The following is a 26,786-nucleotide window of genomic DNA, read 5'->3' as shown; positions in this document are numbered from 1 at the left end:
GAAAGACAAACATATCAGAACAACAGGGAAAAATACTATTAAAATCCTTCTGCACAGGCGTTGTATTGTCACTTCCTTATTTTCTTCATCAGTATCACAAAAACAAGTCCAGCAGACTCACTGATACTAATGAAATTTAGAGACTGTCTTTGTTAGATTATTAAACATTACCTACTTCCCTTTGTGCGCATTCTTTTATATAAAAGAAAGAAAAATTAGTTTCCAACATCATCTGTTCCTCCCAGCAGCTTGTATTACACTCGACCACTTTCAATTAACAGTGTGGGTACTGAACCACTTTTAGGTATGTATTTGTTACTCTTCACCACAATATGCTCCTGCCCCAATTTTAAGATGATGTGGGGTTAAAAAGAAGTATCTCAAAGTGACTTACACATTATGGCAAATTACTACACCATTTCCACAGTTCTGATCTATGCAGCCCTGCAGGCTTAATTACTTTCCCCATCACAGCAAATCTAAAACGAAGTAGTTGGTTGAGCTAATGAGGCAACACACATCACAGTTTAACACGGAACAGATATACCCAGATTCTTTCAAGACAAAATTTAGAGTTTTTCTTTATGTTTATATTTTCCACAAAAAAGTCTTCTAAACACATTCAAGCTATTCATCTTAAAAAATGAAGAGATTTCACACCTATTTTAAAATTTGATAAAATACAGTATCTACAGTAATTATAAGATTAAGAAAACTCCAACCACCAAAATCCTACACATTCAGTGATCTGTGTGCCTTTCAATTTGTCTGCATGGATTGGATCCCAGTAAGCAGGTTTCTCCAACTGGCATTCCTACTGGCATTCCAACTAAACAAAAATGGTTTCTCCAAGGTCAGCATTATCTAACTTCAGCACAGTAGTGTGGGAAAGGGGCAATGCTGCTGGCTGTACAGCAGGCTTTCTCTTAGTCGTCTTCTCTCTGTCAATTAGTTCTTTCAGTCCTCTCTGAAAATGCCACCAACCTGTGTCCAAAGACAGACAGTGATACATAACACGTATTGTATTTTATGTTATACTCGGACTATATAGTACACAACCTTCAATTGATATATACTCTGTCATATTTTTAAATATCTCTTCAGTGTTTTCAAGTTGATATTGTTTATTCTCAGATTAGAAAAGCAAGTTATTTTAGCAGTAAAACTGAATTCAGTTTTCATTTGAAAACTTTTCAGTGATAGTTTGTATGAGTCTTTCCTCCCCTAACAGTTTCTTATAAGAGATTAAAAGAGTAAGGCCACACTGAACCAGTTTTCTACACATTCTTCCTTGAGTCGCACAAAGTCATGTCAGAAGCAAGAAAAAATATCCCAAAACCAACCAAACAAACATTGAAGTAGTCCAGAACTGTGGTAGTACTGAAGACAGATGTCAAGAAAGTATGAAATATTGGAGAAAAGTAATCAATTATATCAACATACATATGAGAATGTAGCTTTTGACAGTTTCTGCAGTACCTCTGCAAAAATGCGAATTTTGCTACTTCATGTGCCTCCTTTTTCTGCTGCTTCAAAAACAAGAATCAAAATAGTATTTTAGGAGCATTTAGTTGATGCATAAATATTTCTGTTAGCTTTGATGTAGAAATCTATTTCACTGTTTGCCTGAGACTGAAAAAAGGAAGTTTTAAATAGTCTATCAAATATAATGGAGGTCTTACATGCAAAGTCAGTTTTGCTAATATTTTCAGAGAGTAAGAAAGAGTTCTTTGAAGCTTTCACTTTATATAGGTGGAAAACACCTTTGACTGTCAGTTGTGTTAATGGAGAGAAAAATTTCTAATTGTTCTCAACCCTGCCAAAGCATTGTGTTTTTTGTTTTTGAGATTTTTTCTTAAAGATACAAGAACCATCACGTTTCTAGCACATACGTAATTAATTTTTAAGAGCAAGTTTAATTAACTGGTTTTATTGAAGTAAAAATGTTAATAAAAAGATCTGTGCAGTATTTATAGTCAAGCTTCAATCACCCACATAGTTAACAATTAGGGTCACTGCTAATTACAATTACTTGAAATCTAAAACTTGTTTTAGAAAACATGCCCTGAAAACAGTGGGACTTACTGAAGTCACTGTTGAATAAAGCCTAAAAATGCGGGACGTTTCTTTCATGGCATGCCATAGATCTGCAAAACAGTGGCTGAAAGTACAGGAAGGTGATTTCACTGTCCAAAGATGCTAAGACTTAACGAGGGAAGGCAAACACAAACAGAGGGGATTTAAACATCTCTCATACAACAGAAAATTGAAAGCTGGAGGTTTTGTTTTATAAATAACAACAACTAGAAAATGTGTTATCCTGGAAGAAGCTACAAAGATGAGACTATAACAAGGAAAAGACGGGAATGTCTGAGACAAAGTCCGGTAATGCTGCAGTACTACAGGATGGGTGTGATAAACTTAGTATGAACTCTGAGCAGAAGCAGAGCTATACAGCACAAGGAAGGTAAAACCTCAATTCTGACTATCAGAGGCAGGTCTTACGACAAATTCTTATTACAAAAAAAGAAAAACAGAAGAAAAGAAGCTCAGCAAGCGTAAACATAATGTACTTCTAAGGACCGCTTCCATAAACTACAAAACAATAATCAAGAATAATGTGCTATACATACAACATGGAGAAATTGGAGTAGAGTGAAAAATATGAACAGCCATAAGACTTTATGAGTCCAAACTAGAAAAGGCAAAACTCAAAGGGGACGACTTTCTCCGAAGACACACATCTAGCAAACTTTTCAAACAACTGAAACAGCTATCAGCACAGCTGCTACTTTACTGAGGCAGACAAAAAAAGAAGCCTGATATGACAAAATGAGTTACACTCTCAGTGAAGAATTCCAACTGACAGGCTGTGAGGATGAACAGTAAGAAAACAAGTTCTGTTCAAATTTAACATGAGTTTCGTGAAAGGAAAGCACACAACACATTGTCTTAAATTTAATTTTGTTAAATTTTAAGAAATACCTTTAAGGAAATGCTTTATACATAATGCATAAGACACAAGGTCATCTATGTCTTGTATCTGCTTTGTGGTACCTACTTTGTTAATTACTGTTTGTCAAAATTTGTTAGCTTTTTTTCTAGTAATTATTAACCATACTCTTGACAAAACTTTGTATCTCTTGCACAGCCCTCTAGGAGCATCAATGGCAAAGCAGATGTTAACCTTGAATTTAGCAAGACTTTCAACACTGTCTCCCATAACATTCTCACAGACAAACTGATGAAGTATGGACTGTGTACAAAGACAGTGCAGCAGACTGAAAATTGGCTGAGCCACAGGGATCAGAGGTTGGTAATGACTTGCATGTAGTCTAACCAGAGACCAGTTACTAGTGGTGCACTCCAGCTAGTGTGACTAGCTTAACATCTCCATTAATGATCTTGATGATTGGACTGAGCACACCCTCAGCAAGTCTGCAGATGATAAAAATCTGTGAGGTGTGGCTGATGCACCAGAAGGACATGCTGCCATTCAGAGGGACCTTGACAGGCTGCAGGAATGGGCCAACAAGAACCTCATGAAGATCAAAGGGAAATGCAAAGTCCTGTGTTTGGGGAAGAACAATCCCATGCACCAATGCAGACTGAAATAGACAAAATACCATTTAATCATAAAAAAAAACCTCCTAAACTCCGAGAACTGTCAAATACTGTAATAGGTTGTCCAGAGATGTTGTGATGTCTCCATCCTTAAAGATACTCAAAACCCAACTGGACATGATCCTGAGCAGCCTCGTCTAGGTAAACCTGCTTTGCATATAACAGTTGGGCTACATGGTCTCCAGAGGTGCCTGCCTTGGTGATACTCTGTACAAGAATGCTCTGTGCTTGACAAAGCTGCTGAAGCTCTCTATCTGATGATTAAACAATGAATTATTTAATTTAGAACAAAGTCAGGATATCTAAGCACCACATGTAAAACTCAACATCGGGATAAAATAACCTGTAATTGAAGAAACTCTTTAAGGAGACAAGGAAGGATGTGATATTAGTTTACAAAGAGAAGTTACAGCAACTACACTGTTGCTGAGGGAAGGGGCTATAGCAGAATGATAAATGGCTTTGAACTGTATTTTCAGCCTTTAATGAATTTTTCCTCCACATAAAATACATTTTTATATTTATGTTTCTTACAGTTTGATTGCAGTGTTACAAGAGACTGTAGACACAGGCTCTTGGAAAGACTGAAAGAGAAGACAAGAATAGAGAGTGCTGTAGGGAAGGGAGAAGAGGCTCAAATGCACAGAGCTACAGATCTGGGGACAGGTTTGCCAGGAGCATATGGGTCAGAACTGGAAAAGAGACTAAAACCACAGACAATGTGGGGGGCACCTGGTACAGACTGCCTGATCGAGAAGAGGAAGTGGATAAAGACTTCTTTAAACAGAGCAAGAAGTCTCTAAATCACAGGCCCTGACTCTAATGGAGATTTTTAACCACCTCAGTATCTGCTCCAGAGACAAAAAACACACGCTACAAGCAGTTCAGACTTCTGGAATGCACTTGGGACAACTTTTTCATGCAGGTGATAGACAGGCTGACTAATGGGGCTGCACCCTTGAGCATGCTAATAATGAACGAGGTAGAACTGCCTCAGTGACCATGAGATAACTCCTCTTGAGGGAAGTGAGCAAGGTAAATAGCAGAACAAAGACTGGGCCTTCATGAAAGCCTGTATACATGTGAAAGTATGCACTTGAAGAAACGCCAAAACTTATATTTGAGACTACACAGAACCCATCTGTTAAAATGAACAGGCATATTTAAAAGGCATAGTAGCGAATATCACATTTATTTGAAATACTACAAAATCAATTACAGCTATTTCTGCAAATATACCTGGATACACTAAGATTTAAAAGCCAGGAAAGATCTGCAGTACTACTGTAATGCCCATAAATCATAAAGGTGGATACCCAATTTTCCCACTATTTCCTACCCAACCAAGACCTAGATAATTAATTGTCTTGTTAAAAGAAGAAAGTGTAGCATGTATCCAGACTACTATACCATCCATATCACAAAGCATCCACTACAACCTTATCAATTTAATGCAGTATGCACATACACCAGTTACATGGTTAAAATGATTGCTAAGAGAGCTTTACACATGCTGCCTGTAGGGACTTCACTGTAATGGGAATTTTGCATTTTGCTTTAAGCAGCACTAAATACAACAACAAACGGTGACAGGGAAGTGTGAGAATGAGAAGACTGAATAATGGTCAACCTAGCCCTCCGGAACACATAACAGCCTGCGGGACAAAAAGGAAAGATCTCTGTAACACACACAGTTGTTAACAATGCGACATCCCAATAACATAAGTACAGGAAAGCAGAAATACTATGTATTTCAAACCCCCACAGAAAAAAAAAACCAAATCAACCAAACTGTTTGTTCTTCCCGCACAAACCATAAAAAACCAGATCGGTTTAAATACAGTAGATTTTATTATTCTGAAGTAAAATTAAACTGGCAGTTAGGATCTATAAACATAAGCACTTGTCTTCACACTTTGTAACCAATGGCGAAAGAGTAAATAGATGAGTAAATGTTTCTTGTGTGTTTCCCTTAAAACAACTTCATCACAGACAAACAACATGGAGGCCCCTCAAATGAAAGAGATGTAATTTAGGGGTTTAAAATATTTTCTTACAGGCAATTCTATTTCAGTTGTGGTCCACTAGCATTTTTATGGTCTTTTTCCCCTAAAAACGGTCATTTGCTCATTGCTATCACTGTCTGCTGACAGATCATTAAAAAGTACCTCTTTTTTACTATACTTCCCTTGCACTACTAAAATCCTGTGCCTGGGGATCACCTTAAAGTAGCAGTCAGTTTTGGAAATTACTACCTTGCAAGCGCATGTAAGCGGCTCTAACATATATCTGTGTTTGTTCATGCTGTTTAAGAATTCTCCATTCACACATTTATCTGTGCTTCTGCATAAAGCAAAATTCAGGACAATAAAATGTACTGTTTGAGCAATATTAGGTATAGCACTTTAAAACAACTTGAAGTATATGTTAATGTTCTTCACAGGGTTACTCCACTTATTTTAAATATTTGCAAAATGTAAGACAGCATATGTATTAAGATTTACACACTTGGGAAACAATAACCACCAGTGGTGCGATAGATTATTATTGTAACTATAAGCTCTTTTATTAAGGTGGAAAATGGAAATACAGAAGTTAATTGGTGTATAGCCATTTGCATTGTGAATTAGTGACTAACAGCCATTCTGAGAGCACTGGTTGATCTTTCAGTCCATGCTAAGCATGCCTACCCCCACCACTCAAAGTAATTGTAACTTGATTCACAAAGAAAATTGTCTGCCTTTAGGAGATAATGCTATGCAATTATAGAGACTATTCCTATCTTTACTATCTGCATTTTATATCTCTATTAACTGTTTTTAGTTCATTATGTATCCCACCTTCCCCTTGGACTTCTTCTTCTTAAGGTACAAAACAAAACCATTTCAAAATTAAGTTCTAATTTTCTGTCTTATTTTGTAGGTGCCCAAGAAAGAGAAAAAGGCGTGAAATTATAAATTTTATTATTAAATACTGTGATTAGCAATGCAACAGATCTTATTAGTGAAAGCATCACAAAAAAAATGCATCATTTCACTTCTTACCTTTTTCTCAAAATCCTTGAATACAAAATGTCTTTAGAAACAAACCCTTAAAAACAGATTAAAGACAACTGCAAATAGGCTACCAAACACTATGGTTCTTATGTAAGCTGCTTTTCTTCTTACTGCCTTCTTAAATCAGTACAAATGCTTTTAAAGACATTATTTTATTGTTTTTCAGTGTCTCTGTTCAAGATACTTCACTATTATCAAAATATTAAATTAGGAAAAGCTGGCAATCTCACACTGTTCTGGGAAACTACAGCACTAATAAACAAGTGTATAGTTTAAAGAAAAAAAGCATTATAAGGGAACATATACCACTACCGGACTGTACTTTACAAACAGTATAACATGTAACAACCAGGACACGCCCTGAAAGAGCTGCATAGCAAGACTTATAAAGACAGAAAAACAAAATCCTCATGGAAGTTATTACCCATTCCCTACAATGAGTGAAGAAAAATAAAGAAACTTACCACTTTTAGTAGTGAAAGAATACAGAGGATTCAGTGGAGGGCTCAGAGTGCTTGGCAGTCTTAGCTTGGAGTGTGGTGACAGTGATGATGGCGCAGGAAGCAAGAGATTTGAGCTCGCCTGTAATAGGAAAAACAAATCAGAAAGTGAAGTGTAATTTCCTGGGTTACTTACTGATGCAACAGCTAGAAGAGAAATATTTGCTTACTGTAAATTGCTATTAAATTCCAGGAAAAAAATTAACACTGAAGTTGATGATAATTAACAATTTCAGCCTTTTTTTTTTTTTTAGTTATTTTTAGAATATTTGGGGACTTTGAAAAATTATTGGCAGTTATGAATTGCATTGTATGTTTACATAAGAACACAAACTCTCAAGCAGGTCAAAGAACACAACACAACTGTTTGAATTCACATCTTGTTTCAAGTATAAAAATAAAATTTCACTTATATATGGTGCTAAACTTATAGATGTAAACCAGCTTCTTAATTTCGAGTACACAAACTACACTATATCTATGAAGAGATTACTCAACATTAGAACAAGAAAAAAAATAGTCAATCTTAAATCAGACCTAACATGGAACAGATTTCTGCAAATCAATAAAGCGTTCTAAGACCAAAACACCAGACACTTTCTTTCTGTAAGCTACACAAAAAAAATATCTGCAGTCCAAACTTCCAAAGGAACAAAGATAACGTAGTCAAAATTTGGTTTGCTATGAAGATTCTAGATATTCAGACAGCTATCGCAAAGCAAAAACCTTTCCCAAATTTTACTCTTGACAGTCTACGTAAAAATGTATTATGACAATCCTACATCTTTTTTACCTGATCCAACTCGAGAATCTTACTGTTTGTTAGACATACCCAAAAGCCCACACTCAGTGGAGCACTTCTTTGGTCTCAGTAAACTCTAGATCAGACCCTTAAATTTCAGTTGTGGGCCAAAAGAGAACAAAGAATTTTTGCAAATTTTTAGTCTACGGGCTTGTAAATTCTGTTTAAAGGAAGAAGACAGCTAAAACAAAGTGAATTCGTGGTTTATTTCCAGAAGTGATACAATTACATAACTACTACTTCCATCATGCAATAAACATTAAACAATTCAACAGGTTTCAGTAATGCAAATTATTTTGGCAGATAATATAGCACTAAAAATGTGTATTGAGTAACCTAACTGGGCCACATAATCACAGAATACCAGGTTGGAGGGGACCTCAGGGATCATCAGTCCAGCCTTTCTTGGGAAAAGCAGAAGATATCTGCTACCACCTCCTTTGTATTACTACATTAGACTTTCATCTTAACCTATTTGTTTTTTTTTTTTTTTTTTTTTTTTACCATTATGGTTTTAATACTACTGGAAGAAGTTTATAATAAAATCTGTCTTTTACTACTCAAGTGCTCCCTCAGTAACTGCATGCAACTGTAACTAGTATACTCCAAAACCAAACAGAAAGAAAACCAAGACAGAAAATCTGGTCAACCACTGAACACGATTTAAAAAAAAAAAAAAAAAAAAAAAAAAAAAAATTGTATACTGCAGTAAAATCTAGCTGGTTTAAATTAACAGAATATTAATAAATAGTTGCTGTGACATGTAAGCAGAATGGAGAGGCCTGTTTTTCTGAACACCAACAAAACCAACCTGCTTTTCTTACATTTACATACGCAAGTGACTAATTTTCATCAATATACAGTTTTCTCTGATACAGACAAATATGGTGAAGAGCCATTAGCTTATGTGTTCACTCAAACACAGAAAAACAATTTGTTCTGCAGAGGTGTCGAGCTCATCTTCACCATGTTTCACCTGCTTTACCTATGGTTAGCTCTAGGGAGAGCCTTTCTGCAGTAAGACCAGTAAGAAGATCTCCCCTTTGCATGAATTTCTTGCTGACTTCACACTACACTATCAATGATGCAAATCTGTTTTCCAGCCAAGTACTCTCATGGAATTTTTCTTTCAAAGTTGTTATCAAAAAGTTGGTTTCAGACACTACCAGAGAATGACAGGTTGAACGTATCAGTCTTTGGAAATCTAACTAAACATAGCAGAGCAAATCGCTCAAAACTAGCATTTAACACACACTTCCCTGGTTCATCCTGGAGGGAAAAAAGTATCAGGGGAAACTGGTCTTGATTGTGGTGCTTGAATGAATTACATAAGAGCTATGGAATTCTATATACAAATTATTCCCAGATAGCATTTAATTCACTTCTGTATTTTCCTGCTGTATTACCCAAATACTCTCCTTATACATGCCAAATAACATGCTTTGAAACTAAACTCAACAGACATGCACATTACAAGACTGAATGTACACTGCTGAAGATTTAAGAAAATTGGCCTTTTTAAAATGCAATATAAGTTCTATCTTACAACTCTTCCTTCCTCTTCAAGTCCTTAAGGCCAGGAGAAAACCCATTTTTATAAAAGAGATATCAAAACCAAAGTTTTAAGTTTAAGCAGTCTTACAGGAGTGATTCATTCTTCCCCTTAATGACAGTGAAGCTCATCATAGGTGAAACTACCCATCCAAAGTAAACACAAAATCAGAGTTTTAATGACCTTCTGCCACTAGCCCTTAAGTATTATTTAGATCTCTGAAAGGCCCAGAGAGGCCAAAAACCCCACAACTTTGTAACAGGAGGAACCACTCAGCTAATAAGTGAGGACTAATGACTCAGCAGAAGTGTATCCCAGGTGAAGTACACTGTCCTACAAAGAATAATAAATTCTTCTACAACAGACAGACATAAGACTACCTACAGAACAGAGTGAAGCAATCTTTTTTTTTGAAATGCATGCTGTGGGAAAGCATTGCTAAATACCTTTACAACAACGAGTAAAGTTGGCTAAGATAGCCAACCATCAATCTACTTATTTTTCACAACAGGCTCCTCTTGCTTCATGCACAAACCACAGCTTTATCAAAGACACAGTTTACTACTATCCTAAATTGAGTAAAACTATGAGTTATAACATTCATGAAGTTTTCGTAGCGAAAAAGGATACCTACATAATTTTTGCTAAGTTTAAACAAAGTTGATTTGCATTTTCTTTTTTGTGTTAAGGCAACTCTATGCAAATTATGCAAATATACATTTTCAGTGGAACTAGTTTTCACATTAAAAGTGAATTGCATGAGACAAAAAACAAAATACTGCAAGACTTGACAAGCTGACAATAATAATTTCTCTTTTCCCTCCCCCCCCCGCCCCAAGAATGCAATTTTATGGCCTTTGCAATCAATATAATGGGCATTTTCATGTGTATATATATGCAAGTCAAATAAAGTTGGCCAGTTCTACATTACCTCACTCCTCTAGTTTTAGGCTTCCCTTTTGAAACTTCAGGCCTCTAAGACACTTTTTTTTTAAACGACAGTTTAAAAACACTATTAAACCATGATTCTGCAGAAATTAAAAGCTGAAAATTGCAACTGAAGAACAAAGCAGAAATTCTGCTGTTTTTCTCAGAGCTAGAAAAAAATACATAGGTAATAACACTTAAACTAGGAGTACAGTACTACAGGTTTTAAATTTGCAGTATAAGTTCGAATTAAGTTTAGATCTATGCAAAAATGCAATCATTTCTATGACAGTAGTGTCAGAGGAACCCCAGTGAAGGCTGGGATTCTATTGCTGTAGCTGTCCTGCAGTCACTTAGAGACTGATCTATTCTGCTCTGAAGTAACTTCTAGACTAAATGGGAAAACCATAGACAGCTAAAATAAGATACCATCCCATTACACATACACAAAACTGAAACACATTTGTTTTGCTTGTCTGAAGCAAGTGTCCTCTCCTGATGCTCCCTACAGTTCTCTTACTCTAATTATCCAGATCGTGAACTTGTCTAGATGGCAACAGATCTCCCTCGTAACTTGGGTGCTTCACTGTTTTTCCCTCATAGAAGTCCAGAAGTCACCAGGACATACGTATGAAAACGGAAGCTACAAGAAGTTGCTTGATCCTACAGTTTAGATATAGTCTACAGATAGTATTCTTCATCACACAGCAATTCTATTTATTTGATGCTTTAGTTCTGCCAGAAAGTTCTGGCATTTCAATTACAGGCTTATCACAAAAGCTTTTTTTCTTTTTTCTTTAAAAAAAAAAATAAAATATGTCTAGAAGAAATTGAAATTGCTAGAAACATTTGGAATAGTAAGCTTCTTTCTTTAAGCCACAAGGAAACCCAAATTACTTGTAAGACTCAAAACAATAAAATACAGCCGTAGTTATGCAACAAGCTGTGTAGGCACACTCAGCCATGAAGTACACTGCCATTTCAGCTTAAGAACATATCTAGATAAACACATTTTAGCAGAACTGGCCAATGGCATCAACAACAACAGTAAAAAGTAGATTGATCTTGCTTACCAGTAAGATCCAAGTATCTTACTATGTAAACTGTGACCTCTTCTTTGGCTCATTATTATTCTTGCTATCAAAGAACTTATGAACACAAATTTTTTAAAAACCCCATTACTTTAGTAGTTCAATTTTAAAAATGTCTTCTTTTTTGTGCTAATGAAAAAGAGATATAACCCATATTGCATACAAAATACACCCAAAGATACTTTTCCTACAATTTTATTTCTCTTCCTACTATGGAAAACAGACACCAAAAATCCTGACTCACATCTTCTCAAATACACGTAGAAACCTATTCCTCTGTGCCTGCTGGTAAAAGACATTAGGACATGACTCTAAATATAGTATACAGTTTCAGGTAACGTAACCACTCAGACATTGGTAACCTCTTCCCCCACCCACAATCCCTCCCCAAGTATTTGTTTAGACTCTAGACTCTTCCAATCATATATAAAATTCTTTTTGGGTAGATAGTAAAAAAAAACTCAACCAACCAAAAAAAACACAAACACACACCAAAAAAAACACTCAACCAAAACCCATAAAGATGGAAAGGTAAAAAGAAAACTGACTAGATTTACCCAGAATAAGCAGCACTTGGGGATGCAAAGATACACACGTTTTCTATATATTTTATTTGAATGTAAACCAAATCGCTTTCCTCAGCTAACAAAATTAAAAGGTTTGTGTGAAACAATTAAAAAATTCTTAGAGGTTTAATCTGGGATATCCTTCTTTAACTCTCTTACAGTATCTCAGTATTTGAGCCATGGTGTATCCTCCCGTCTGCACCCGGCATTGTTGCAAGAAACTATCACAGCCCCAACAATCATTAATAAAACAGTTGTCAACAATGTTATTAAAATAACTGACTCAGTGCACATTTATAGTATTTCTGTCATAAAAAGTTCTTTAAAAAAGCTCCTTTCTCCACAGCTTGGTGACAATAAGACAGCTGGCAGTAGGAGATATAATTTGCTGGATTTTACCAGCATGAGCATCCCCATTTACTTTGTCAAGCACAGAGAAAACAAAGATTAACTTCTCCTTAACACTGTACGAATATTTATAGCAAGGAAACTAAATTGGTAAAACTGGAAATAAAACTAAAGGACCAATCAGTAAAATCCACATAAATTAAAAATGTTTAACACCATCTTATTTTACCCTCAAAAAAATTATGATATAGTTTTATACTAAAAAGTGAATGCAATCCATTTCTTGCGTCTAACATATCTTTTATATAAAACATAAACCACTGAGTAAAACAGAATGGTGAAAATGTTCAGTAGTGGGGGAAAAAAAAAAAAAAAATCTTGTGTCAGAGCTGACTGCAGTTTATTATTTCTACTTCAGACCTCTAAATAGTAGTATCAGCACATAGCAACCAAGAATTAAAAACAGGTGTCTTGAGCTTACAGCACAAACTAAAGACTCTTGCCATGTAAGTACTACTGCCCTGATTACTGGATTCATAGAGGTCACTGCACTGGAGTAAAAGGCTGAAAGCATTCAGATTTAAAAAACATATTCACAGAATGACTAGCTATGATAACAGGAATTGGTGTATCCAACAAAAGAAGATCACAATTCCTTATTGAATTTTATAATTAAAATTATGAAGAAATAGTAGAGAAACAGTTTTAAACATAAATTTCTTACACCTATTGTTAACACTAAATAGAAGCTTGGAGAGAGGAAAATGTCCTTAATGTAACTAAATTACCTATTCAGGGAATTGAATAAATATTCCCATAACCAGATAATTGAAAGCAGTCTTACCATAAAGAGCCAATTCAGTCTCTTAACACTCCGTGTTAGCTATGTTTCTAGTTGAGACTTTCAGAGGTCTGGTATCACACTTTATTCTGGAGCAAGCTCAGGCTGCACTGCTGCTGATCTGGAAGGTGCACAAAAAACACTCTACCTATTTCTACGATAACTACCTGGATAATGACCTTTACTTAACAAGTAAAAGCAAGATATTTTAGCTAGTTTATTTTATTCACTGGGGAAGTGAGGGAATACTAGCAACTACTGCAGAGTAACTAACTGCAGTAAATCCATGCAGATCAGTAGGAGGATAGTTTCTGAAATTACTCGTTACATCTGTGCCAAAGTTCTTTCATGTACAAAATACAGACAATTTTCTTCTCTTTACTTCTCCTTTGTCTGTGTTGTTTTAAAATTCATCTGATGTTTGCTAAAAATGAGGAATTCCTAGAAAAAAAATTCTTAGTATGCAAAGAACATTCTAACATACGAAAATGTTACAGATTTTAACAACCTAGCCTGCTTTGTAAGATTTTACAGAGGGGAAAAATGAAACCAAACCAGAGGAAAAAAAAAAAAAGAAAAATTGCTATTTGTTCACCTTTTTCTAACACAGGCAACACAATTAAAACTGTCAAATTTAATGAACTGACATGGAAAATTCATTAACATTTCCAAAACTTTATAACTAACTATTTCTTACAGACATACAAAGTAAAATTCTGGCAAAACTTTCATATGCTACTAAGGATTTTACTTATGTAAAGCTTCTAGTAATACTTCAGCCATTTGATACCAACAATCACTTTATGCAATCACAATGATTCAACAGCATTTGCTTGGCAAATGGAGAAAAGGTTTATAAGAATTTTTTTTATCCAATAAACAAAATGTACAGGTTTACAGGATTTCACATCCAGAAGTGGTTCCACTATGGCTTATAAAATGCATCCTTCTGAGTCTGCAGCTGGGAATAGCTATATCTAAAATAACTGCAACAGAATTTCCTAAAATAAAAAAAAAAAAAAAAGGCATTTCCTAGCATCCTTGAAGAGATATGTTGGAAGAGAAATAAGAAAAATTACACAGCAAAGTACAAAGCACCTGTTTAATTTAAAAGCCCTAATTCCAGTGCAACGTATGGCACAGGCCATCAGAAAAACTACTGCCTAGGTTACAGGATGCTCTCCACTAATGTGATAATTAATAAACAAAACCCCAAACCTATGATACAGTTGGCTATATGGATCTGACTTGAAATTGCTATAAAAACAAAACTGGAAGAAAAATAACCTTAATAAGCATTTTGCAATTCAATTGGACTTCAATGATTTTTAAAATTTTCTGATTATGATTATAATCAGATTATTGTAATCTGATGAAATGAAAAGAATCCTGGTAACTCTTACAGAGAATTACCACACAACCCACTCAAATAACATGATGATGTCACATACATGTCAATATAACTTTTATATCTATACTCCAGAACATAAAAATAACTATGCAGAGTTAGATCAAAGATACATCCTCACATTTTTCAACAGCAAGCTGTAACAAATAAAGTACACAAGTTTAAAGCAACCTTTCTACTATGGGCCCTTCCACTTATATCCTTCAACAGTTTAGGAACTTCTTGAGCATCTGCTGGCAGGAACAGGGGTTCTTTGGGCCAGTAGCTTTTGCTGAATTTCTCCTTCATGACTTTGCCCAAAATTTCTGTGAACACGTGTACCCTTTCTGGTCTCCAAAGCACTCTGTGCATGTAACTTCAGTTCACATCCCAGCTTTGGCTGTGAGAAACATTTTTTTTCCCCAATCCTGTTCAAGATTTCATACATTACTGTCACAACTTTCCTCTCACAAACTCCACATACACAACCTGAAGCACTGAGGAGCTCTAACTTACTTAACCTTGTTACATTCAAGCTCTTCAGTAACTTTTGGCACTTGCGTTACTCTTGTTCGAATTTCTTATTTTACTATATTATTTTTCAGAAATAATTCCACTGTTGAATATATGGGCTCATCCTGGATTTCCTAAGTGAAAACACACCAGCATCCTCCTCATATTTATTTTGGAATGCATTTTACTTATAGATTCCTAAAAACTATTCAGCTCTAGTTTAGTTTTTAGTAAGAAATAAAATTAAGTGCTTTTTTTTCCAACTATGGTATGCACAGTATAGAAAAAAAAAAAAAATTCCTTCCTATTAATTATGCAAGTCTTCTTTGGAAAAAGAGAAATTTAAGACTATTCTATGAACTTATTCAATGAAAAGGGTTTTAAAAATACTCCACATTTCCTGCATATATGATGGATAAGATTATAGAATATCAATACCTCCTCTGAGAATTTGTAGATTAAAAATTTACACTGCAGGCATGATCAAGTGAAAAAAGCTATTTCAGCCTGCAGAGACATTGCAGCATCACCTTACAGTTGGCAAAAAACATTCACAGAATTGGCAAGGTCTTAACAAGAGTCCTCAGTCCACCAGTTTTCCATCTCCAGGTAGAACCTGTAGTAAATTACCGACGAATTCAACTCTTCCCAATCTGCATTAAAACCCAGAAGCCAAGCATGGCTTTCCAGAATCTACCAAAACCAAGATGACCCAGAGGACAATTATTACAAGACTGACAACAGTAGCATAAAAAAAAAAAAAAGAATGCATACCAGTTTGTCATCCATCTCTAACACTAAGCCTTTGTTGCAGAAGAAAGGACAAGTTTCCAGCTTCATTTACTTGATGGCTGAGATAGTTATCATTATCATGTTTATGTGTTCACTAAAAAGGTTGCATGTTTTTTCTGGTAAGCAGTGGCTTTAAATTCTCTTCTGTTTTCACACAACAAGATATATTTTGCATTTCAAGCAAATTCTAAAAGGAGACCATCTGGAATAACTACACAGTATATTATTTGATGTATACTACACCAAAACATCATATATGACCATACTTTATAGTCATACAGCTTAATGAATAAAGTTCAGTATATTTGATGCAACCTGAGGTATAAGCTTCTGGATTCTCTCCTACCACCTACTCCCTTAATGAATCCTGGCATAGTAATAAATACACTCAGAGGACCCAAAAAAAAAAAAAAATTAAGAAACTCAAATACTTCTAAGTATGTCTCTATATATGAAAGAATACTCTTACATTCTACAGGTCACAACACAAAACCCCTGAGATCATATAGGATCAGAAGATTCTCTATTTCTGTCTAGCCTAAACCAAATTTTAATGTAATCACATTACATTTCCAAATCATATATCTAAGTCACAGACCTCCAAACTTTGCACTTACAAGTTAATTTTACATCCAGCAGTTACTGCTGTCGAGTTCACAGACATTGAACCCAGAGACCCCTGGGTTGGCAGATCTGCTGTTTGGAGGCTCCAGTACCTTTGCCTCATAAAACATGACCCCAGGCACGACCTCATGCCAGGTTTACTGTCTAGAAGATATGCTACCAACACACTTGTCTCAACATGGTAATCCCTATGTGTCTGTGACAAGACACTGGCATGCGAACACCACCCAAAGTCTGCTACAAAGCCCATACAATTCCCAGCTTTCTTTTATTTTTCCCATCAAATACATACAAGATAACACTGCGTTCTCATTTAGATTTTTATATTCCAACCCTATCACAGGGCAACCTGCCATCCTACATGTGGCTTAATAAAGACTGCTTTCTTCATTTTCACTTGTCTGTACCCCAAAGTATTAGCACATTCTCAAATATGTGGCCGAGTGGCAAATTTCATGAGGGCTACATCAACAAACACTTTAGCAAAGCACATACGCGAGTACGCATTCTAACAAGCCTTCCAGCAAAGCCTGCACCTACATACATGCAGATTTTTTTCACGTGAAAAGGGGAGTTGCAGGCATGTAAATGCATATACGTCCAAATCTGTAATCCCCACTTAGAAATCAGTAGAAATTTTAAGTTTTAGTGCTAATGTATTTGTTGTATTCTGGCGCTGTCCAGAATCTCTGATAATGCAGGCGGGCAATACTGGAGCCATATGCAAGATATGATCCTATCCCTGCTTGGAAAGGAGGTATCACTGCCCCCTGGAGTCTCATATTGTATGGCTGAAAAGCTGAGTATTAAGAGTCCTTCCAACGAAAAGAAATCTCCTCCACTACCTGAGTGGTTCAGAAAGCTCTGCAAAGAAGCACACTCAGTTTTTATAACCATCACTGCTATGTGACAGACATCAGACTGCATCATTGAGCAATAGCAATCTAGGGTTACAAAACTCTAGTGGCTGAAAGTTATTCTCTCAAACACAGTTTTGTTGGCTTATCTATTTCATCTAGCTACATGGTTCCATGGAACCACTATATGATTCTGCTAAACCATATTTATCTTCCACAGCTGACTGTGTGACCCCTGGCTCACCAGGGACTAAACAGTTTCAATCATAAAGATTCACAGAAATTCATTAGCTTTGTTTTCTTCCTCAGATGACAAGACACCCAGAAGACTAAAAATATGCTGGAATGTCTTCCTGCAGTACTTGTCCCAGACACAAGGTTACCTGCTCCATTCTCTCCAGATTGTGCTTCTCTCCAACTGAAATACAACTTGGCGGGGACAAAATAAGCAGAACACAGAAACAAGTCTTACTTCCCTTTGTGAGGCCACATGTAATTGTGAATGCAATAGCAACATGCTACCATTATGCATGCAGTCTACAGCGCGGTAAGGATCCGCTGGAAGCTCACAGCCTAGAAAGCAAAGCACTGTGGGACTGCTTTCTTCTGGATAGTTTCACAGGCCTAATGGGGATGTCCATGGAGTGAATCAGACTAGATCTAATCCAAAGTAAAACCTCTAATGCATGACAAGTAGCTACAGCGTCCTCATCAACAATAGCTTTCATCTACTCATCCTTTTCTTTTGTGCTTCATTACTCAGGAATGCAAAACCTAAAACTTCATTAAAAAAGAAAAAGTCTATATGTACTCAAGAATACTTAAAAACGAAAAATAGTAAGAACAAACCAAATGCAGTTTACATCATTGTGAACAGTAATTATAACAGCACAGTACTACTGAGGAATATTCTGCATTCTTATCTCATGTAAAATTGTCTCAAGTTGAGGAATTTCATATAATTAAATTTATTGCCAGCTACCAAAGCTTTAATTAATGATTCAGGTGCTGAGAAACAAGACAAATAGTCAAACACCCAAAGCAAGCACTTTCCCTCCCTATCTATCTCAGCTTAGCTTCAGACATTTCTCTCTCCTCTCTAGTCACCAGCCTCCTTGTCTTTGCCATTCTGTGACACTCGGTGTCTTTGGCAAGGTGACGGGTGATGCAGGAGAGAGGGGTCAGTGCACGACGGCTTGTTCTTTCTGCCTCTCCTTGTCTCTTCCTCCTTTCAACTGCTTTAGCGTGGGTCCTCCACCAGCCAAAAACCCCTTGGGGACTGTACCTCTCCAGGGCGAATTCCTCCATAGGTTGCAGTCCCTTCGGAGGTGTGCCTCCTCCTGTGTGCCCTCACACACTTCCTGTCTTTCCCATCATGCCTACTCCGTTATCTCATCTGTTATCTCCATTTCTGCCTTGTTTTTTGTCTCCTGCATCACCTTTGTGCCTCCTTCTGTGTCTTCTTTTGTGCCTCCTCGCATGCCTGCTCCTGTATCTCCACTTGTACCTCCTGACATGTTTTCCTTGGCATTGCCTCCTCTGCTCTGGCATCTCCTGTCCCTAGTAGCTCCTGACCTTTCTTAAACATGTTTCTCACAGAGGTGCCACGTGCTCAATTTCAGTTGTACATTACTGTCTGTTGCACAGCTGGCTGTAAATGACTTTGCACAAGTGGAGGGCAGTCCATGATCTCCTCCCCCAGAGGTCAGCTCTGCAGTACCCCTGCTACAAAAGCCCTGCCATTTATAATGGTAACGTTAGGTTATATTCACCTAATGGTGAATAGGAAAAAAAAAAAAAAATCTAAAGCTCAGCCATCATGGTCTATGGAGTAAATGAGATGAATGGCAATGGCACTGACAAAAATATGTCTTGAAATCAATACTTCATAAACAAAAATAACTTTTTTTATGTGATGTATCTCTTCTAAAAAGCTACTTACAGGTACATTAATATTAGTGAGAGACATGTGCATTGTCACATACCAGACCCAGAGCATGAACTCTGGCTGAGAAGACTATATACTTCTGGAAATTAATTAAATTCAACTTACCACAACAGAATCAAGTTTTTGTTTCACCTTCTGCATTCTCATTGATGCTCTTGCAACACTGACAAACTGATCTGCTGGAGACATCACTGAACTTTTTTTCACAGGAACTTCAGAAAAACTGCTAAAGAACTGTGGCCCTCTTGGTGCAGCTGTGGTAAGTGATGAACTGAGATCTTTTACAAGTTCAGCTTCCTGTTGTGCAACTGTAGAAATAACCAATATTAATATGTCAGGTGAAGCCTTATATTGCCATAGAAAAAAAAAAATTGAATGATTGATGACATTTTGCCAGCCATGTCATGTTTGTCGTTGTCACCAACAGGATGATGTTTGTCTGAACAAACACCATCAGAATCTGTACTAATAGTGCTATAGGGAAAACCTGAAAATTACATTAATTTTTCTACATAGTACCCCATTTCTCCCTAACTCTTCCATTACCTGTGTTCAGTAACCTCTCACACAGAACTGGTATTTTTCTATTACTTACAAACAATAGTTTTCTCCATGCAGAAATACTGGGGTGTAGGGAGAAAGAAAGAAATCTTTCAAAGGGAAGAAAGTTACAGAGCTTGCACTGAGTTCAAGTCAGCTATTTTACTATGTACATTTTATGTTTTTTCCAGTCTAGTTCAAGCGAGCTTATTATTCTTGGATAAAATTTCAGAAGTTGCTACACGTATATACAGGCACAGGAGACATTCTTAGGAGGTAGCCTACTCTGGACTAGGGCACTTCTGATGAAGGTTGTGCTTGCTATCATTTAAACAAATCGTTTGACTTGCGCAATATTTCATCCTGTGGTCTCAAGCTACAGAAGGTTAAAAGAATTCTTCATGAGTCCAGGTTATTCATAAAACTGTTGCTGTGTGTAATACATGTAAGTGTTGGAGTCTTTAAAACTATGTTAGTGACTAAAATTAGTATTCCTGTATGATTAACTCTTTCAACACCATGGCAGTAAGACTATCTTCTGAAAGTAGTGTGTGCACTTTTAACCAAAAAAGGAACAAAAAGTTAGTAACAGACAATGTAGAAAAGACCACAACCTATGCAAAAATCTTTCTGTCACCAGTGGCTTAGTTAAGCAGTCAGACGACACAAATAACTACCAGTGTGATATCTGTGGGGTCTCTAAATATACACATACATTATTTTTTTTCAGTTCTACCCTATTAGCTTTCTGACTGCTGAGCAGTCAAAAAAATTTAAAGAAACCCTCCCCATGAAAAATTTTCAAACGCTCACTAGAATGCAGCTATCTTACTGGGTTGAAGTTTAGCACTGAATATTGATTGTCAAGTCATTCCAATTTATTTTCCTGTAAAAGTCAACCAGTTCAATGGACAAATAACCTGAACTGTGAGAACTGATATGAGTAATCTCATTACTGCACAGTATTTAAAAAGAAAATGTGTAAAGAAAGGATTAGCTTTATAAATCTGTGTTCACTGCAAATATAATTCAAACAAAAATCTGTTACAGATATGCAAAATTTATAGCATAACTCACGTTAACATTACATGCTGTCTAGATGCAACATGACATGTGAAACAATGACAGTGCTAAAGCTAACCACAAAACCACAACTATCAGCAAAGCCTGCAAAGGACAGTCTGAATTTTATTTTGTATATAAACAATTCAAAGTTAGCATTCCTCATTATCTTCTCTTCAATATAACATGATGAGTAAACATCCCTCTCACATAATCACACCTGAGACATAATACCTGCTTATTTAAACAATATATAATCTCTCGTTCATTTGTACGCAGGTTCTCAACATTATTTTCTCATGTAGCCAGCAAAAAATACTGAGATTTCTATTACGCTATTCATTAACTTTCAGAATTATAGTGTTTTCTGGCTGCAAAAATCCACCTTGATATAGAAAAGGGGATTTTAAATATTTGTATAATACTACCTATATATGATAAAGTGCTTTAAAAGTCAGACAAGATGACAAACAGTCACATATTTACACTTGAGTTTGCAAGGGACCTCTGTCGACTGGCTAGGCCAACGCCCCTGTTCAAAGCAGGGGTCGCACAGAGCAGGTTGCCCAGCATCATTTCCAGTTTGGTTTTGCTATCTTCCAAGATAAAAGTATGTATTATCATCAAATAACTCTCTTCGTCTTCCTTCAAAAGAACTACAAATACTACCAAATCACCTCTAAAATAACATAGTTTCAGATGTGTATCAAGAAAATTTGTACTGTACCTTTGTAATCATAAATGTAGACAAGTATTGGCTGGTTTTGACCAAAGGCACAAAATGACACCATGTGTTCATGTGGATGAAAGGCAACATCACGAAGTGGAGACGTAAAGGAGAGTTCAGAATATATAGCCACCTGATCTCCTACAGAAGTAAAATATGTTTATTAATACCATGGAAACATCTATGGGATAGCAAAATCACAATTGGTTAACTCTTGTATTAGCATGGTGCAGCAACAGCCACGGTAAATAAATACACTTCAGTCCATTTCCTTATTGAAAAGTACTATTTGGCATAAGACAAAACATATTGCATGCTTTTAAGTTATTCAATAAGTGAGAAAAGTGAGTGCTGTTGCAACAGCTGCACGAAACCCTAGAGGACGCATCAGGTTAGCCGAGTTCTCTTGTTCTGATAAGCAAGTTCTGGAAAGGTGGCGTTCCACGGTATTTGTTTATGCCTGCATTTTTGCCAGAGATAGCTATCTTAGTTGTGGATTTCAATTATATAATACTGGCAAAAAAAAAAAAGTTGAGCACAAAATTATTAAATAAGTAAATAAAATCACCTCTTCGGCATATGGCATTATGAACCCAAGCATAGCGTGTAAGCAAGAGTCAAAGCCTGGTGAAAACATACTAATAAAGTTCCTCCCTCCTTCTATTCTTTTTTAAAGTTTTCAGATGAATTAGGTAGCAGCATAAATGTAAGCTAATATACTTGGAGATGTGGAAAGAAATTCAGAACAGAACTGTTGGTTAGCTACAAGTTCTCAAATAGTTACTTCTTCCTTTGTAAAATTTATTTAGATCATAAGGGAGACAGAATATAACACCACCAAAACCAAAAAGTGTATTCTGCTACCTTCTACTGTTATTTTTGTCCATTTTACCTCAACGAACAAGAAAGATGGAAACTCTTCGTATTACATTTGCTTAACTTTTTTTCCCCAGAAGATTTTGGTAGCTATTCTGAAACTACTCTGTTTAGGAAATAATTAATGAAGTAACCCTATATTCCAAAAGCCAAAAGTATTCAGAATCTCTGACCACCCTTGGGAAACAAATCCTGCTTCCCAAATCAAAAAAAAACCAGCAGAGACTCTGACATAAAATGTTTTTGTGCATTCCCCCTCATCCACATATAAAGAACTACAGTATGCAAAACTCTGAGCTTCAGGTTCTCCATTCCTACTCTATATTACAAATGCTACTTCTGCCTATTAATTTCCTTTAGAGAATTAAATCTTAAGAGATTAATAACATTTAAGAGGTAGAGCCAAGGCTTCAGGATTTAATAACATCTTACTGAAGTTTTATTCCATATCAAATGTGTTTCAATAAAGCTTACAAAAACCCTTTCCCCCTCAGCCTTGACAACCTGGCTTAAGACCATAAAATAATTAGTTACCTGTTTCTGGATTCCAAACATAAGCCTTTCCATCTTCACTTCCAGAAAATAGGAACGTACCACACGGTGTTAAGGTGCTGTGAATCTTTTCTCTGTAATTTGTAGCACCTATGTATTTCTTTGTAGCCAAGCTAAAGATAAAGAAGAGTTTGCAAATGTAGCAGATACTTTCAGAATAAGCAATCTCACTTTCTCTATATCAGGTCGCCCCTCTGTTCTTCAGAAAGATCAATACATCCTTCATCCCAAGCAGATAAAGAAGTACCCACCTTTTGCAGAGTACAATGTTTACCCTTTCTTTTCTCTGGCTTTCATAATGCACCTGATATTATAGATGAAAGTGTACAGTCCTGTCTTTCAGTGGAAAATGGAAATACTGAGATCTAGAGAATGGATATAGATGCAGTACTTTGCATCTTCTTGATCCTAGGCTTTACAAAAAATGGGGAATTTGGCACTATTGCTCCAAGCTCTGCCAAAAAAAAGTTATTATGCTTCCTGAGCTTAACTACATCCCAGCAGTGCTTAAAATTATCCAGCAGCTCTCTTCAGCTCTTCAGACTAATGATTCCTTTGGTTACAAAACCAGAAGCAGAATCAACAAATTTCAGACACCAGTACTGATTTACTATTAACATTAATAATTTTATTTTACAACTTAGGTATCCTAATCTGTTTTCAGTGAAACACTAATGGTCAGCATAGTATGACCTACTAATGAACTACAGTCAAACAGTTTGTAGGCATCAAGTAGGAGAAAATCTATAAAAGCATTCAGAGAAGCCCAAGCCATCTTGTAAGAGGCTCTCTCAAATATGAAGTACATCTTGGAAACAGATATGCAAGTTCAAAATGAAGACTAATACATCATTAATACTACAATAGAGAACTCAAGGCAAGCATAATGGCAAGAGGCCACAAGAGCCCTCAAAAAACAGAAGAAAGTGATTTTTAAAATGGATTATTGCAGAAACCATGGAGGTGCACTGGGAGAAGTGCAGGTGAGTTAATATGGCAGGAAACTTATTTTTAACAACACTCTGAATAAATATCGCCTAGATACAACTCTCTTTGGCAAAAGAAAAGGATGCTTTAATGATCACAGTGCAAGATCACAGTAGCCCAAATAAGAATTTTAGCCATATGAATAAGGAAGATAGCATCTCTGAGGTATCATGTAGAGGAGCTCTGCAAGATGTAAAACTAACCTGCATATGAAACCCTAAGGTCTGAACCAAAACCAAATCCCTCTTCACATACCTGAGTGACAGGACAGCAACATTATCCAAAAAGATAAAAAAAGCAAGTTGAAAGAGGAAAGTTAAGAACAACTAGCTGTCAATCAAAGTGAATTGTGTTGATCTGTGACCTCCACCCCCTCTTTTCTCATGCAGGGAATGAACAGTTAATGCTGACATGTAAAATTATCATTGCTGGGTATCTGACCCTGTGGTTTATTGATAGGCTTAAGCCAATCAAACTGTGGGCTGCGGTCAAAGCAGCAGTCCTGCTGCTGTCCTCTCCACCCTTATTTTCCCAGGCTCTCCCTCATTTCTTCTCCAGTAGTTGGGCAGCTATCAGATGAGTTAGATCAGATAGTTGGCTAAAATGAAAATTAATCATTTGTATTTGTAAGCTGATTTTAAGTCGGATCAGTCCACTGATCTGAGTAACCCTGCGTCAAAAGATCTCCAGAGCTGATAAAAAGGAAACTCAGGAATACATGGCCAAAGGTGTGGGAGATAAGAGGAAAATGTGTGTCCTATGGATAAACTGGCTTAAAATAATTGTGAAATTGCACACTATATTAACCCTTTCTTAGAGATTAATATGCATGTCCATTTTTCTCTCTCGGACTAAACGTGCACTTTTTAGGAATGGCAGTAATAGAAGAACACGACGTACTTCAAACAGTACAGGTTCCCACTGATTTCATCCTGTGACTGAGTGCATAGTTTAGCTTTCTAGCATGATTATTATTCATCATTTACAGTAAAAGATGAAGAGTGCACTTCAAGACTGGAAAGTCTTCAGCCAGTTCAAACATCCAACCCAATATATTATTTAAGAGTGAGAGTTCCTGAGTGAGAATATATATGTACAGAAGTATGTTATAAAAGAACATAGTTTCTCATGCTATAAGGGCATAAAGTTATTTCCCCCAGGTAATTTCATTTAGAATAGCAGAGACCTTTGATTTTCTGTGTGGTGAGGGGAGGAAGGAAACTCATGAAATCAAGCTCATGAATCATTTAAAAAGAGCATTCATATCTTCAACGTGACTTTCTAGAAAGGAACGTTCAGGTGCCTCTTATCGCTGTGTGCAACTGATCGGAGTTAGACTCTTCTCACTTCCACTCAGTGAAAGGACAAGAGGAAATGGACATAAACTGAAGGTCTCAGTAACGTGCTTTCATGCTTTGATTATTTGGGTTAGACTGAATACTCTCCAACCTCAATGACTCCAATGACTCTGTGATCCCTTTCTTTAATAATAAACTACAATAAAACCCATCATCTTCGACTATTAAAAATGATAAAGTCAAAAAAACTAAGTCAAAAATCTAATAGCCTGCTTACTGTACCACAATATGTACATCGCTGCATTTTTTAGTATTTATGATGACAACCTTCATTCCATTCTACATTAAAATATTCTTCCCAGAGTTGTAACAATGAGAAACTAACGCACTAGCCAATGTTATAGTTTCAAAGTTATTTTCACACCCAGACTACATTTTTAAAAGTGAATTCAGTCTTTAGGAGACAAGTGTCTTCTTCATGTCACCTTAAGCTCCCAAGTAATCTAGTAATTTCTGGATATTCTGTTCTAAAAAAATTGCCCAATATCACACAAAAAGTCTGTAATACAACAGTGTTTTGAAACCATTTCCTAACCCTAATATTGCTATCCTTGATTATTAGGACATCTTTCTTCTCCACAACTATACATTTAATAGTTTCATGGTACTTCATTTCCCCAAGAAAATTTTAAAACCAAAAAGAAATATGCACTTGTCACCAAAACTCTTACTTACATTCTGAGATCCATGATTCTCAGGGTACTGTCTTTGGCATGGATTAATAAACGCCTTCCATTTGGATGCACCTCCAAATGACTTATTGGTGTTCCTTTAATATCATTTTCTTTTATTTCCTACAGAAAGAAGGGGGAAAAAAAAAAAATTATAACTGGGTGTTTAAAACCTCATGATTTTACACATTAATATTTATTTTTTTCCTGCTTCACTCTTTTCCTGCCTACTCAATTCTATATGGTTAAGGACAAAGTTTGTTCCTACATTAAGGCATTATATCATAGGCAAACAACTTTTCACAACCACGAGGAAGACTTTGCTGTGACTATGAACTTCTGAAACACCACTGATGACAGAAATGCTGACTGAACATTAGGCCTCTAAGTTACGACTTGTAAACCCTGTGGTCTATTTTATTGTTGTCTCTAGAGAACAAACCTAATGCATTAGCATTTATCTGGTACTATAACATAATTAAACCTCAAGCACTTTCATGTTTTATATACAAAAAAATTGAAGTTGCAAAGCAATTAAATATTTTAAGTCCGTGTTAAGCATGCCGTATCAGCCCTTTTCTACTG

General features: G+C 36.2%; 1 protein-coding gene across 1 annotated transcript in view; it reads right to left on the bottom strand.

Annotated features, from left to right (window-relative positions):
* AHI1 (Abelson helper integration site 1) overlaps positions 1-26,786 on the bottom strand; it is an 88,509-nt gene that overhangs the window by 37,949 nt on the left and 23,774 nt on the right. The window contains 5 exon segments of the mRNA XM_008945537.1: positions 7,145-7,262; positions 19,534-19,736; positions 21,758-21,898; positions 23,168-23,298; positions 26,206-26,324. Coding sequence (XP_008943785.1) covers positions 7,145-7,262; positions 19,534-19,736; positions 21,758-21,898; positions 23,168-23,298; positions 26,206-26,324 — 712 coding nt within the window.

This window comes from Merops nubicus, unplaced genomic scaffold, assembly GCF_000691845.1.
Source record: "Merops nubicus isolate BGI_N331 unplaced genomic scaffold, ASM69184v1 scaffold6038, whole genome shotgun sequence".
In the NCBI taxonomy this organism is placed as follows: domain Eukaryota; kingdom Metazoa; phylum Chordata; class Aves; order Coraciiformes; family Meropidae; genus Merops; species Merops nubicus.
The sequence above is the reverse complement of the archived record's forward strand: the minus strand, read 5'-3'. Positions and strand labels throughout refer to the sequence as shown.